The sequence below is a fragment of the Haliaeetus leucocephalus genome, unplaced genomic scaffold (assembly GCF_000737465.1).
Source record: "Haliaeetus leucocephalus isolate CR32 unplaced genomic scaffold, Haliaeetus_leucocephalus-4.0 Scaffold180, whole genome shotgun sequence".
In the NCBI taxonomy this organism is placed as follows: domain Eukaryota; kingdom Metazoa; phylum Chordata; class Aves; order Accipitriformes; family Accipitridae; genus Haliaeetus; species Haliaeetus leucocephalus.
The window spans coordinates 890,405-906,203 of record NW_010972616.1 but is presented as its reverse complement, the minus strand read 5'-3'; the positions used below and the strand labels follow the sequence as shown (position 1 = coordinate 906,203).

Sequence of the window (15,799 nt, the reverse complement as noted above, 5' to 3'; positions counted from 1 at the left end):
ATGAAGTACAGTAGTTGAAATATTTTAAAAGTCTAGTTTGTGCTTAAATACATAACCGCGACCTAGGTATTTAGGAGACAGAGACAGACAACTGATGAACTGATAAATCTAGAGTTAGGACAAGCCAGGGGTTTAGGGGCACAGATGTGCCAAAGCCCTGCTGTAAAAAAGACATTGTTTCCTTGTTGCTACATATTAGTATAGCTTTGGGCACTAGTAGAGGAGGAAGAAGGAGGGATAAAAATGTTTCAGATGAAAACCATGCAATCTCTTCACTGGGCTCTGAGAAGCAATACAGGAAGTACCAAACCGATGACTTTCAGCTGGGCTATAAACTAGCAAGTATGCAGATTTTTCCTGAAGTTTGTACCTTACCAACAACCACAGTCAGCTCACAAAGATGCCAGTTCCACTTGCACAAGGTTCCCTTAGCTTGATCCCGTAACTACTGTATTCACTTTTTTAAGTATAGGATTATTTCCTACTTGAATTTTAATTCTGGTAGTGTCAGATGCATGCAGGACATGATGGCATTATTCTTTTTTGTATGCCATGCACATTGGAAGAGTCAGTTCAGTATGGCCAAAACACTCAAAAGCAAAAAGAGACAGAGGAATGCACAGATAAGGACCATATGAAATAAGACAGGAATTATTTCAATTAGCATCACATAACCCTCTACAGTAAGGGTAAAACTGTGTTACTACAGAAAAGCGGGGTTTTTTTTATAAAAGGGATTATTATCTCCAACAGTACAAGTAGTTTAAATTGTAAATTTAGTAGGATAATATTAGTTCAAAGTTTTGCAAGCACCTTTAGCTATTATAAAATAATTCTACAGCCCTGTGATTCTATTCCGTAAGATTATCATTGGTCTTCTCTGTGTTTTTTAGGACTTTGGAATTCTGCCAATCATATAATTTATGGTTTTGGTTACTTGCACATCCCTACTCCACTTTGCATGTCTCTGCTCTATTCTACATTCTTTACTTTGTATCCATGAAAGCACATAAAAGTCACTGGGGACTATGAAAGTACAAGGGTAAGAGAGAATTTGACCTCATATTTCCTGAGCACCTCTAAGGAATCTCCTGTTTAAAGCAGCTGGAAAGAATCGTGAACAAACCGATGTTATGGATAAGGCAACAGATGCAACCTGCAACAGAAATTTCAAACACTGGAAAAACAAATCCTTTCTCTTTACTGAAGCATTTCTTTCTGGAAGAAGAAACAGACACCCTCTTTGGCAGAAGCCAAGATGTCCAAAGAGTTTATGTGGCCTGCTAGCCACCAAGATGTGAACTGCCAACAGAAACATTGTGCAGTTATACCAGTAACAAACAATGAGTTGCTGGAGGCAACAGCTATTACCATCTCTTGAACAAAAGAAACTCTGGCAGCTAACCATGTATCAAAATAGATTCTGAAATAAGAAAATACCTTCTTTTCAGCACCTACTCAAATATCTTATTTTAGATTGTGCCAAAACTGAAGGGTGGCTGATATCCACATTAATTCTGACTGACAATTTTATGGGAAAATCTGGGAAGACCTCTCCCCCAAGATCATTCATATGGAGAACATACTCCAGATTAGTTTAACTGGCTGCCAGATGTCACTCCTATTCCACTGCTAAATAGCTCCCGGTACATGTATTAGGCTTTAGTGGCCTTCGGTGTATTACAGCCTGGAAAGTGACCATGGCAACTTCTACCTCAGTATGCAAGATGTGTTCCTTGTTAGAAAGGGTTAAACAGATTTTTGTCATTGCTACTAGCAGAACCAAGGCTGTTGTCTAAAAGCAAATAACAGAGTCATTAGTTCTTATGGTGGTGCTCAGGACATATCCTGTCCTGTTATAAAATCAGAGAATGTCATCACCACATGAAGGACAGAAGGGGAGCAATGTGGCTTTTTGGTCCATCAGTGTTATCATCTAGGGAGGAAAAAATATTTCTTACCTACTAGCTGTTTCAATTTGTTATGGGTGTTACGGTGAAAGGGAGGGAACAAATGCTCAAAACAACTTTATAAAATAAATAGAGAAGTTAGAATTGTTCTGTGAGTGTAGGATGGCACAACCTTGAATGATTATTTCCATAATGTGTTTAGTAACATGATGCATTTTAAACGTGCTGAGCAGTTTCCATTGACTGTCAGTGTTTTTCCTCTGCTTCTTCCACAAATTCTGCTTCATGCTGCTGACATGTTTCATAACTTTTCTTCATTGTCTGCCTCCATCCTGCTTGGAGCCTGAGGGTGTCTTTCTTCATAATCAGTCTCTTTAGTTTCTGCCTGGCTTTGCTTTCTTCAAGGGCAGTTCTCTGAGCCTTCCTTGTCCTGAATGTTTAATTTACTCCCCCAGCAATCAGTTTCAATAATGACATGCAGGAAAGGAAGCTATTCTTCAGGATTAGAAAAAGTGGCAGTATCTGGCTATCATACTTTCATTTTGGATGTGGGAGTATGTCCAGGTCAGTGTAGTGTTTTGCGTAAAGTTGATGGGGAGGCTATTTTCTTACATTCTCATTCTGAATATAGGACTTTTTTGTGTACACAGTTCTGCATATCTCTGAAGTGTCTCTTAGTAGATTAGTATTTTAAGCGATTTTCTGTGTATGGGTGAGAGAATTAGGGGTTGTGTTCAGTACAGCTCAAACGGCAGAAATCTGTTTTTAATGTGAGAAACACTGAAATTCAGTCATCAACAATCCTGTTGATGCCAGATTTACACAGCTAGTGCAGAGAAGGGCTGGCTTAGTGACAGGTGTTCACCCAGGGGTTAAAGAGGATCTCCCTGCTCTCCCATTGCATCTCTCAAGGCCTTAGCACTTCCTACCTCCACAACAAGGAAAAGTCAGTCAGGAACACCACAACCAGAACTTCTGGAAGAAATTCCTGCTCAGCAATTCACTGATACATTCCTTTGATGGACTTTGTTAATATCTTCATTTTTTTTGTTAAAGACGGAAAAAAACCCAGCTAATTAAATCCATTCAGTCTTGAAATACAGTGGTCAGGCTCCTGCACACCAAAACCTTTCAATTTAGGATGCAAAACTGTTCCTATGATACTGCAGGACTCCCAAAGACTTCAAGTCCAAGAGCTTTTGGCAAGAACTGAAAATGCAGAGGAGCAGTAAATATTCTTCTTAGCCTCATCCTGTGGCTACAAGAAGGGTAACAGTGACCAGAGAAGGAGAATTCCCTTTCATTTACCGATTCTTCACTCCATCTGTCATTATAAAAAGAGAAAAATTTAGGTGACTTTATTCTGTGCTTAAGGTTTTCTCTCCTGACCCTTTCACAGATGGGAGATTGGGAAATGGAGCACCTGCAGTCTTACCTGTGGGGTTGGATTGCAGACACGAGATGTCTTCTGTTCTCATCTACTATCAAGAGAGACTAACGAGACTGTGATTTTGGCAGATGAATTGTGCTATAAACCTAAGCCATCCCTCGTTCAAGCCTGTAATCGCTTTGACTGCCCACCCTCCTGGTATCCTACAGAATGGCAAGAGGTAAGAATGTATGTGTAATCTCATTTTACGGCTGCTAAAACTAGTCATTACATGCATTATCGATGCATCATTTTGCTTTAGCCCATCAAGAAGATTCATTAATAATTCTGACAAGCAATTAAAAAACTGGAAAAGTATGTCTTTTTGCTCTTTAAAAAAAAATGCATCAACATTTTCAGAGGTAAATAATGATTATAGCTACTTCTAATACAAAGTTACTGGATACTCTTAACAGCTGGCTATAGATGCCAGACAAAAATATCTGGAATATGATGGTCAGCTGCAGTAAGTGGATTTGGGTTAGCGATGCCAAGGTTTCTAGGAATACAAAGGATCAAGGAGGATAGAATCTCTAAAAGTTCTCTCTTTGCTCTAAAGCGTGTTGGGTATTCCATATATTCTCAAATAATAATTTAGATTAGGACAATAAACACTCCTCATTCTTCAGAGTTACAAATGAGTGTCAGGCACTTCCCTGTGGAAGATGGATGCCTTATTACACTAACACTGAAAAATGCTGTCTACACAATGGTTTTCTGTCTTTGGAAAACAACCTGAAATAAGTTTCTTTGCTGCCATCTGATTGCAAATTAAAACATTCGTGCAATTCAAAAGACTTAAAGATGCTTCTGTTGGATATAACACTGCACAGGAAGAAAGAATCCTGCCCTGTTGTCAAAAGTAAATGAAAAATTTGCAATGTGGTATAGGTGCAAGCAAAAGGTCTGTTTAAATCTTCACTTCTGCTGGGTGCAAGGGTTGATTCCATCCTATGAGAAAATTATGAGCATTTGGCACGGTGCTTACATATGCCTACCCTGTCTCCATCTATAAAATCTACTCTTTACTTAACAGCCAGGGAAATTTTAATGTACTCACCTAATGAAGTTGATAAGTCTGTGAAGCTGTACTTCATGGGAGAGCTCTGGGTTTGGGCAGCCATCCCAGTAACAAAAATTTATGCCAGCCTGATGTTCAGTCAAAACTAGATTACTAGCCTATGGCATTAGTGCTATGTTTAAAGCAATTCAGTGATATCTCGTGCATTAATTTGTCTACTGATACTCACACACCCCCATTTGCTTAGTTGTACTTTTGAATATTTCTAGGCTGTAGTCATACATAAATGCTATGTTTGTAAATAGCAAACAGTATTCTACTAGTACATAATGTAATAAAGCCAAGCATTTCAAAGTTAGGATATGCTAGAAGGAGTGCCTGTGCTTGTTAAAATCCTATAACTGGCCACAGTCCTTACAGAAAGCAATTTTCTTTAAGTTTATTTGAACAGCTAGAAGAGACATACATTACAGCATGCTGAAAAATTTACTTTCTGCTAACAACGGCCATTAGCTATAGGCCATCCTAGAATGGTGCTGAAATAGTTTCTGCCAGAGCAATTTCCAAACAGTTTTCTTTCAAGTTTTGAACATCTTCCTCAACAGTGTGAACAGTGTATTTCTGCTTGTCTAATATTTTAGCCATTTTTTTACCTGCTCAGGGGCTCTCAAATATGCTGTCTTTTTGAAAGGTGTAGCAGATCTCAGGCAGGAGGTAGCTCAAGTAAGTATAAAGGCTTTAACAAGCATATTAATCAGGAATGAAATCAAACTGCTCAGTTCACACCTTTTGTGTTAGCTGCTGCCTTCTCTGGGCTCGGTGGAGAGAGAGAACCTGTGCTGCAATTCATTGCTGCAGCTTAATGAAGGTCACATTATAGCTCTCCTGCGCTTACTTCCACAGGCTTTGCAGGCTGGCCAGCTGTGTGTGTAGCTCCTCACTACATGAACGCTAAATATTGTCTGTGCTTACCTTCCACCAGGAGAAAACAGCACAAAATTGTACTTTTCTACCTACTGTCTTCTGCCTCTGTTTAGATGAGTATAGTGCAAGAAAAAAAAGGCTAATCCATCAAGATTAATTTCCATTCTATCATTTTTTGAAGATATCTGTCTTCCTTCTTTGCACCACCAACCTCTGTATGACTATTTACACCCTGTAGGAAAGCTAGGCCTCGCAGTTCAGTCTCACACAGGTTTTCCATGGATGACCTCCATGTGAAAACCTGCACCATCAGGCCTGTGCACTGCTCTTAGGGACTATTACAGTTGTTGACTCCTGGGATGTGTGAGGGAAAAGACCATGTGGACAGGACATGAGTGGCTGAGACTTCTGCAAGTGAGCTCCAGCCATGCAGCAGAGCTGCCATGGAGCCTCTCCAGCAGAAGAAATCCTGCAGGAGGGTTTCTTTCCTTGCATTAAGGGAGCCACAACACCTCCCCTCCCCCCAAATCCCTGAGAGGGTTCCCCACATACAGGGAGATGGAGGGCCCTGCAGGAAGGTGCCTTCCTCACCCTAAGGAAGATCCTTTAAAGCTTCACCAACACTAGAGGGTAACATCTGTTCTCCACACAGCCTGGTTTGAAGCCACTTCTTTGGTCTCATCTGTGCAGTTCATCGTGCTTTCAGAGCACTCTCTCACAAAGTTTCAAGCAAACAAACAAAAGATTTAAACTGCAATGAGCAATGTTTTCTTTCCTAAGACCTTTTATGCTTGTTAAGGAAGGGTTGTCTGAATTAAACACTGTTAGAAGCCCCAACGTTCCTGGCAGATAAACACACGATAATTATCAGTGTTGCAACATTCCAAGAGATTTTTAAACTATCTCTTTACAGATTCATGACTATTTATTTTTAAATAGTTCTGTTTCTTAGCTAAATCCATTAGGATGGTTTTTTTTTTTTTCAGTAGTGTGCTTCTGGAGGAAAGTGGATATGAGCTTTCATTTTTACAAGGCCCTATAAATATCTACTCTGCAGACCTCAAGTGGGAGACATCCATTAGTAAATCTTCATTCTCCTTTGTTTTTCACTGAATAAGTGCTATAGTCTTAGTCCCAGCATTCTTTTTTAGCTGCTCAGTGCTATCCTTGCTCCAAAGATAATTAGAACAATGGCTTGACAACAATCAGCATTGGAAAACTGGTAACATTTTCAGATATTTCCCTAGCTATATTTTCACCGTATTGTGAAGAGTCCTTTCTAAATCTTCAAGTGTCAGGCCTTAGAAAGCAACTGAAAGACCTGCTGAGAGAAAAATGTTTGCTCCCTTTGCAGATGTTTTATCTTACTGTAGAGTCAGCAGAGAATTCATTTTTGAGAGTAAGGCCAAAACTTGTACTGCTGTAGTCTCACCACCTTGAGCAGAGGGCAGTGCAAAATTAAACCACCTGGGAGAGCTGAGGGGTAGGACAACCCCTTCCTCAACTGTCCCTGTAAGCAGGATTGACCATAAAATTACATCCTTTCAAACATTCAGCTACCGCCTCAAACCAGTAACAGTTATGATGCTGAGCAACAATTTCCTAGCCCTTAATTTTTCATTAATAACTGCCTTTCTTCCACAAGTTTGAGAAAAGACCAGCTTCCCTGCCTCCCAAACAATGGAAATGGTGGTTTTGCCTGAATCCTGTGCATTGTGTGCGTGTGCGTAGATGCTCATAGGCGTCTGCTAAGGCAGAGACATGGCCGCTTTCCCTCTCTGCTTTCAATGGTGACGATCAAGTCTTTGTGTTAATTATCATTTACAGATTGTTGTATGAGCAGAACTGATACCAAAGCAATGACTGCTGTGAGAAAGGCCAAGGCCACCGTTCCACCAGCAGTTTAGGATGACATATGCCAGCACTTCTACCAAATGAGAAAATAGCTGCTGAGGGGATCTCTTTCCTGCACTTACAGCACCCCCTTCCTTGTATCTCCAGAACTGCTGTGCAATCACACAAAGGTCCTGGTTAAAGCTAGCCAGAAATATCATTATCTTTGGCCTAGATTAATTTTCCACTCTGGTTCACTATGCTTACACCACCAGCATATGGGGAAAGGCAGCACAAATCCAGGAATTACTGTCTGGCAGAATTGGGTATATAGGTTTTCTCCTTTCGTGTCAGCCTTGCCTCATGTTTACTTAAGCTAATCATTAAACTAGGCATAATCAGTCAACAATGTGGGGAGATGCCACTTTGGAAGTCGGTACCTTGGCAAAGTCCCAGATCCCCTGTAAAGGAATGTCAGGGGATATTGGGCTTGGCTCTGCTCAGAAGCTGTGAGGAGCAGGAATATCAGGAGACATAGTTCAAACAGCCATGCTTTACCTACTTGGGTGAGGTGAAACCACCCTGTGATACAAGCACCTTTATCTTTTGTAATTGTGCTGTGAGATCCTTCTGAACAGCAGAGAGAGATTGCACGTTATTCAGATGGGATATGTCTGAATGAGGTTCCTCTGAATACTACCGTTTCATATTGCCTGTAAATACAAGCAGATGTTGCTGTCATTGATTACCCCTTTTCTTGGAAAAATGTGAGGGCTGGAACCTTCCACTAGAGAGAAATCAGCAAAACCCCTAGGGTACTGAAGGCTCCAGAGATGAAATACAGGTGCAGGCACAGCTCCAGTGCAGTAATCCAGGACTGTTCTAAGAGAGCATTCCTGTGGACAAGGACAAATCTCATTACTGTGTTTGGCTCTCTCTGACACTTAGCAATAGAGTTTGGTGTTGAGTAGCAAGTTATTGTTCATGGAACAAAGCTATGTAAGTGACTGAAGGGCAAGAAGCAAGTGAAGATCTCTTTTGTCGTACTCTTTTATCTGGTAGTGATGGAAGGGCAGGGAGACTTCCTGGGATTTGATTGATTGACAGAAGGGACATGCTTTTGTTGTATTCATACAGTGCCTAACCCATTTTGGCCCTGGTATACAATGACAGTCCTTAGGCAATCTTGAAATAATACTTTTAATCATATTTTTCTAGATTTACTCTCTCCTCAAGAATGAATTGTTCTTGGATGAAAGGTCGATAAATGTTTTCTTTTGTTGAAAACTAAAGTATTATTTTAGTTGTTTAATTTTTTGGAAGCTTTAGAGCTTTGTAGCATTCTAAATAAGTAGGACAAGAGCTATTTTTACTCATCAGAGAGCAAACAAAACTGAATACAAATATGTCCTTCTGTACTTCCTTCTGTCTTTCAGGGAAAATGTATATCCTAAATAATCAGGCTAGCATTAAAGTTTATGCAGCTCTCTCTTAGCTAAGAGAGAAGGGCCTTTCACGACTACAAGCTTTTCTAAACCAGTTCCTCTTTAACTGCTTGAGTATAAGTTTTAATACTTCTTCATATGGTTTTCTGCTTCTCAGGCACAATTCCCATGTTGCAAGCTATAAGCAACTCCTGGTCATGTCAGTGTAGTGCAAGCTCCCCCTTCTTCTCTGCTGGGAGGAGGGAGAAAAGGAATTGAGCTAGCTCGACTGAGCAGAAGAACTGGGAGCCTGTTACCAACCTCAGGAAAAAGATCCTCAGGAAAAAGGGCTCAGCAACCAAGTTTACAAAAAAGATTTAGGAAAGCTATTAAATCTGCTTGATCATAATTTCCTGCCCTGCCTGGTTAGAAAATGGATACAGAGAGGGATATTTACATTGAAGAGAGAGGGGAGGTGCGTTCTCTGGATATTAATCATCCCAATTTACTATGACTCAAAAAAAACTTCCTCCTTGCCTTCTAGAAAGAGTACACACTGCTTTCATGACAGTCATAAATATAAAAGGGCTGCATGGATATTTAATGGTTTATTATATTAACCTTATAAACCAATTACTGAGACTAACAGCAGATTGCAGCTGATATACAGCTTTCACATGACTTAAAAATCAGAGAAATGCAATAATGCAAGAAGTCTTCAAGGACAGGAACTCTGGGCTGGACAGTTAAGTTTTGAGCTGCACTATCATTAGACCTCATGCAGGTCAGAAATGAGAAATGAGAAAATTACAAAAGGAAGAAAAAGCAAAGTGATAAACTGGGGAAATTCTTATCACACTTTCAAATTTCCATTTGTTTTTTCTTGCTAATACAAAATTTTTTTAAACAAGTTAAATTTGAATATTTAGTTCAAGCTAACTATTTAGTTCATAGCTACTGTTATCTATTATGTATAACCAAATCCTGGAAATGAAGGTCTTGAATCATCTACTACAGGAGAAGACTTTTCCGCTCTCTCTGGCACTGTCATTAGCACAGTCAGAGCTCAGGCAGAGACATTAGGATGTAGATCCTCCACATCATGTGCAAGTGCCTCATTTTCCAGTTGGTGGTTACAGGAAAGGACAACTTTTTCACCTCCATACTGCAATTCTGACCCATTTTTTCCTTGTATTTTGTAGAAACACCTGAAAACAGAACATTTCAGGAATACTGAAGCAGTTTTTCTAAATATTAGCAAAATAAGCTGCTTCCACTTTCCAAAATATTTTTGACATTTTTAAAAGAAGTCTGCTTTGACATCTCTGAAATTTTTTTTATATTTTCTATGTGGCCAAAACTGAGTGTTGATTTCTACCCAAATTCACAAGTAATTTTTGCTGCAAGTTGCCATGGTGCAAATGTGATGTGAGGTGGCTGACTCTCATCTCTCACAGTGTTCACAGACATGTGGCAGTGGTTTCCAGAAGCGAGATACACTTTGTAAGCAGCGCCTGGCAGATGGAAGCTTGTTAGAGCTGCCAGAAACCTTCTGCTCCATCCCAAGGCCAGTTACCCAACAAGTCTGCAAAAATGAGGATTGTCCCAATGAGTGGCTTCTCTCTGACTGGACACAGGTATGCTATTTGTATGCATGAGTATTGTGCTGTTCTTGGTGATAAAGTTCCTCAGTCACTTGGGATAGAGGACCCAAATGAGGTCAGACTGCACAAAGCATGTTATGCCCAGTTTTGTCCTATAATCTGTCCTTATCACCCTGGTAGGGGATGTGATCACTAGCTCAGTGTTCCTCTTTGGAGATTGCCTCCACAGACGTGGTTTAGCCATGCAGCCAAACCATTAAGACCTCCCTTCTGGCATAAACACAAGCCATGCTCAAAACAATAAATCCCTGCCTCTCTCCATGCCTATGCTTATGTTCATTCAAGGTCTCAGTGAAGAGTAATCTTTACTCCCTGAAGCTAAATGCTTTTTCTTCCCAAAACCTGGCTGTTCTGATGTCAATAGTCTTTTCCTCTTGAGGCCACTCCAACCTTTCCCTATGACGCAGAGAAGAGAAGGGAGGAATTTCTGCAGTCTGCTATAGGCACATCATTACAGACACCAAGCCTCTTTTGTTCTAGGACACTGTTTTTGCAATGTTAGCTAGCTATTTCCTTCCTTCCATTTGGGGATAGCAAAACAAACTCACTCTACTAAAGTCTTTTGCACATCCCCAGGCTCCCTTTCTGGCCCCATATGGCTTAAGAAAAATTCCCTTTATATTTATGACAGCATAACTGAAAATACAATTTGACCTTTTAATGCTAGTAAGCATGAAAATCATTCCCCATCTTGAAATCTCTGCCACCACTCTCCCAATTTCCTTTCCTGGAAGGCAGAAATTGGCTTAATTGTGAAAGAAACACTGGTCACCTCACAGAGCTGTCCCACCCGTACCCTTCATTTGTTGATCTGTCTTGACATTTTACTCAAATAAGTGGATGTTCTCATGAAGTCTGCTGCCAGAAGACACATAGCTGTTCTGGCAGTGAAGATGGTAATTCTATTCCCAATCTGTCCTACTTCACCGGAAGTTACTACATGGTTTATGTTGACATCCATACAACTCACATTTCTGCGATTGGCACTTACTAAAATCAAATCTGACTTCACTCACTCCTTCCCATTTCACTTGAAGGCTGCTATGTTTTTGCTCTTCTTACCCTTAGTGGGTTTTCTCCCCCTCACTTCATCTCCAATTCCCATTACCACATCTGTGCACCTACATGTAAAAGAAGTGCATGTTTATCTTTGTGCTACCAACTTTACAGCACTCAACCCACTTTCCAGCACCTTTACAGACTGCTGCATGGGTCCCAGTGCAATGGCACTGCCTGTATTCTCACTTTCTGTGTTGCTGTATACATAAATATGAAATAAAATAGTCATGCTGGATTCCATCAAACAATGTCCAGCCATGCATCGAGCACCACAGTACAGTATTAGATGGCTTATACTCTTTTGTGTAAGCCATGTGTGATAACTACCAGGCTGAGCTTACTCACTGGTATCTGAAACACTCATCCATTTATTATTTCCAATAGAGCTGCAACAATAAAGCTCAATCGTTAAGTTTAGGCCAGATTTTAGCAGAACAGGATTTATCTGTGAAGTACAACTCAATGTAGTCTGCTTATGGCTATGAGCAGGAATTTTTCCAGCCAGCAGACACAGACATATGGAAACAAAGTGCAAAGACTAGCTTTGTATACTGTAGCACAGCATCATTAAAACAAGGGACACCATCTGAGAGAAAAATGTGCTAAAGGAAGCATGGGAAGATTCAAAGCCTCAAAGGACATAACATACCTGATACATCACCTCCCTACTGTGCCTGCAGTGCTTGTAACTGAATGGCCAGGTGCTGCTCTGCTTTATTCCACTGCAATATTTTGAAAGCTGTAACTGATCGTACCATGGTATGAGTATGCAATGTGGATATGGGAGGTGAGCGAGCGTGTGACAAGGAACACCCTTTTGCTTTTAGTACAACTTGTTCCTAATGTTTCTTACTCTGTTCCTAGTGTTCAGTGAGCTGTGGAGAGGGCACGCAGAGTCGAAATGCCATTTGCAGAAAGGTGCTGAAAACTGGTGGTTTTGTCATCATCAATTCCTCACTGTGCCCACCTTTGCCATTCTCATCCTTGATCAGGCCCTGTGCATTAGACACTTGTGCAAGTAAGTGGAAAAGATGCTTCGGAGTGTCTGGGGAAAGGGGGCTTGGATGTCCATCACTAAGAAAACCATGCTTTCACCTGCTCCATAACCTTCTCTTGTGCTGGTGTTACTCGGTCCTGCAGAGTGGCTGCTGCTGCTGAGTTTTTCTGTCTGTGAACAAGTATGCTTTGTTTAGCAATAAGGCAAGTCAGTGGATGAGACCTATAAATTTTACTGTTGGAGCTGTGTCTGAGCCAATGTGCTGGAAGGGAGCTACTGTTTTCTGGAAGAACTGGCTCAAAACTCTGACCTAAATCTAGGTCTAAATTTCACAACTGGAATGTAGAGGCTCAGAGATACAGCACTGCAGTCTGAAGGCAGCTGCAAATAAACTCTCTGCTAGAACAGCTGCAAAGAAAATGGTTGGTAAGGGATTTTGTTAAGATCATTTAAAAACATATTATTTCATTATGTCACCCAGAACTCTCTATAACCTGGGATTTCTAACGAACCATGCAACATAAGTTAGATGTATTTTATGTTGGTATTTCACGCATTTGTTGTTGCCCTTCACAAGAGCAGTAGTCTCCCTGTACATCCTTCCCTGGCTTGCAGTAAGCCAACTGGATATGCGAAAGTTCAAAAGTCAGCCTAGCTTCAGCTTAAAGCTGACGGTGAACTCTGAAACTGCTAAATGTTGGGTATGTCAGGGAGAAAAGAAGATCTGATATTCAGAACCAAAGCTGGGACAACATGTTACATGGTATTTACTAAAAATATAACTCTAGTGCTTTATTTAGTGCTTCATAACAAAGATGTCTGTCACAGAGATCTGGAAACTGGAAGGGAACACTGAACTAGTGCACTTTAACAGTATTTACCATGTTTTTAAGCCTAGTCCAGACAGTTTAGTTCTGTTCAACATTACTTCCTGAGGTAGCAGCACTTTCACTCTTCCTTACCACTGTGAGTTGCAAGAGTATGTTGCCTTTGAGGGTTTGGATGGTAAACACTTGTCTTTTCGATGTATTTATTAAGCAACTATCTTAATTTAAATACTTTAACAAGAACTACATTTCTACTCAAGTTTTCTCCCTTCCATAAAGCTTTTGTCCCTGGCTCTTTGGTTTCTGCATGTACCCTGTGCGGGACTACTTTTGCATTCCTAAAGTGCACCTCGTTATTCCTTTTATTTTGATTGCTCCAACTTAATGTTCAGCAGCTGGTGGCTGGTTTCTCCCATTACTGTCTAATGGGTTGAATGCTGCCAGCACCAAAGTAAACTGCTTGTTTTATTTAACGGTATCACATACTAATAGTATTAATGATATTTCAGGGCACAACAAGCCAGCTCATAAGCAAAGCCCCCATATTATGGCCGTAAAGAAAGTTTACATCCAGACGAGGAAGCAGAAGAAGCTACACTTTATTGTGGGTGGGTATGCCTACCTGCTGCCCAAAACCTCTGTTATTCTCCGATGCCCCACAAGGAGGTTCCGGAAATCAATGATCACTTGGGAGAAGGACAACAAGAGGCTCGTCAGCTCAGCTCACATCACCATTGCACCCTACGGGTACATGAAAATCCATCGTTTGAAGCCTTCAGACACCGGGACGTACACCTGCACAGCAGGCCCAACTCTGGAGCATTTTGTAATTAAACTAATTGGAAACAAGAAGATCATTGCTGGACAGCCTACTGGTATTAGGGAGGAAGAGGCCATGAGAAAGGTCAGCTTAAATCAAGCCTTGCGAACTGAGGAGAAACATATCAATGGGATTCTCTTCAATGGGAGCAAGGCTGAAAAGCGAGGGCACCTTGTTGACCCCAGCAGGTGGTATGACGATATTGTCTCAAGGGTGCTACAGCACAGGGGCTGGCCAGGGGAAAATCTGGAGTCCTGGGAAGCCCAGGAGTCCACGGAGAGAAACACATCCTCAGAGGAGGACCAGAGCCAGGAGTATAGCCTGCCATTTACTATGGTCACAGAGCAGGAACGCTTGGATGATATCATAAGGAATTTGTCTCAACAGCCTGAGGAGCTTAAAGATGTCTACATTGAGCAGCTTATTGTGCAGCTGGCTCGTGAGGTTTTCAAGAGCCACTGGGAGCACCAGGAATCTGTCCTCAAAGGGTCAAGGCAAAGAGTAGATTCAACCTCTGTGGAGTACCCTCTCCACAGACACGTTTCTGGATTAACCAGCTCCCTGAGGACATCATCTGCTGAAGCATTTCTTCCCACCTCTGTAGACCTGGCAAATGGCTTGCGCAGACCTCGTCAGAAGCCTGCCATCCTCCGAAAGATTTCAGCAGCACAACAGCTTTCTGCTTCAGAGGTTGTTACCCACTTAGGACAGACAGTGGTCCTAGCCAGTGGCACACTGAGCGTGCTGCTTCACTGTGAAGCAGTAGGAAACCCAAAGCCCACCATCAGCTGGGCTAAGAATGGAGAGGAGGTGAAATACAATGATAGGTAAAACACATGATTTAACTTTTAAGAAAAGAATTGATATTTTGACTCTTTATTTTCCATGTTTTACTGCCTGTCAGTCCATGGACAAAACCATATTTTGCTGTAGTCTGATTTCATAGCAGAAAGAAGGGCTAACACATGTGAAGTGGTAAACAGGGTACTGTAACTCCTCAGCAAGGTCTAGATGCTGGGTCAGTCTGGTGTGGCAAACAGGAGCTTTACTTCTGTTTCAGTAAGTAAGAAGAAGAGTTTGGAAAGTACTTAAGTAGGTAAGTGCATAATGCAGTCAACAGAGCACTCCATGTCTGGAGGCTGGGAGGCTTAGTGTATTTTCCCACTGAAGGTGGAGACTTCTGCTATGAAGACTGGTTTTGAGATCCAAAAATTTATTATTGATTATTACTGTTACTATTATCTTCTGTTGGAGATATGAATTGCATTTCTCACAGTGCTCCAGCAGGGTCTGTCTGACATGATTGTGGTAACAGAAGATGGAGGAAGTGAAGCTTCTGCCTTCCACATATGTATCTGTGTGTAAAACTGCCCAAGGATAAACCCCAGGGGGCATTACAATCACCATTCCCTGTGTACGTTCTGATAGAGGCTGTAAACTATGGAACCTTACTTCATGGCTATTTGCAGCTATGCTGTCATCTCAACACATTGTTCCCTAAACGCTAGTCTTCTGATGTGAGTTGGTGCATCCTCATCTGTTCAAACTCCAGGGTCCTGGTCCCAGGTGTAGCCTGAAAACTTGAGTAGCAAAATGCTTTTATCACCATACCACAGAAATTATGCTGGTTTTCCTTCAGGTAGCCTTTACCTACCTATCACTCCATGTTATTCATTTGTGTGCAAGAGCACACAAAAAGAGACTATTTTCAATGTTAATTATATGCTTAACTGTGTTGATAGCACACATTTTTTCTCATGTGTATACTTGAGATTTTATATTTTGGTTCTGTTCTGTGAGAAAGTGGTATATAAGGATAGGCAGTAAGAGCGTAAGAGGCAGTTATATTAACCAATATGGTACAACAAAGCAGTCCAGAGATCTGCTAGCA

General features: G+C 41.1%; 1 protein-coding gene across 1 annotated transcript in view; it reads left to right on the top strand.

Moving 5' to 3' along the window:
* ADAMTSL1 (ADAMTS-like 1) overlaps positions 1-15,799 on the top strand; it is a 177,763-nt gene that overhangs the window by 122,229 nt on the left and 39,735 nt on the right. Inside the window, exons 17-20 of the mRNA XM_010564475.1 lie at positions 3,310-3,520; positions 9,999-10,178; positions 12,129-12,282; positions 13,598-14,735. Coding sequence (XP_010562777.1) covers positions 3,310-3,520; positions 9,999-10,178; positions 12,129-12,282; positions 13,598-14,735 — 1,683 coding nt within the window. The remainder of the gene's footprint in view (positions 1-3,309; positions 3,521-9,998; positions 10,179-12,128; positions 12,283-13,597; positions 14,736-15,799) is intronic.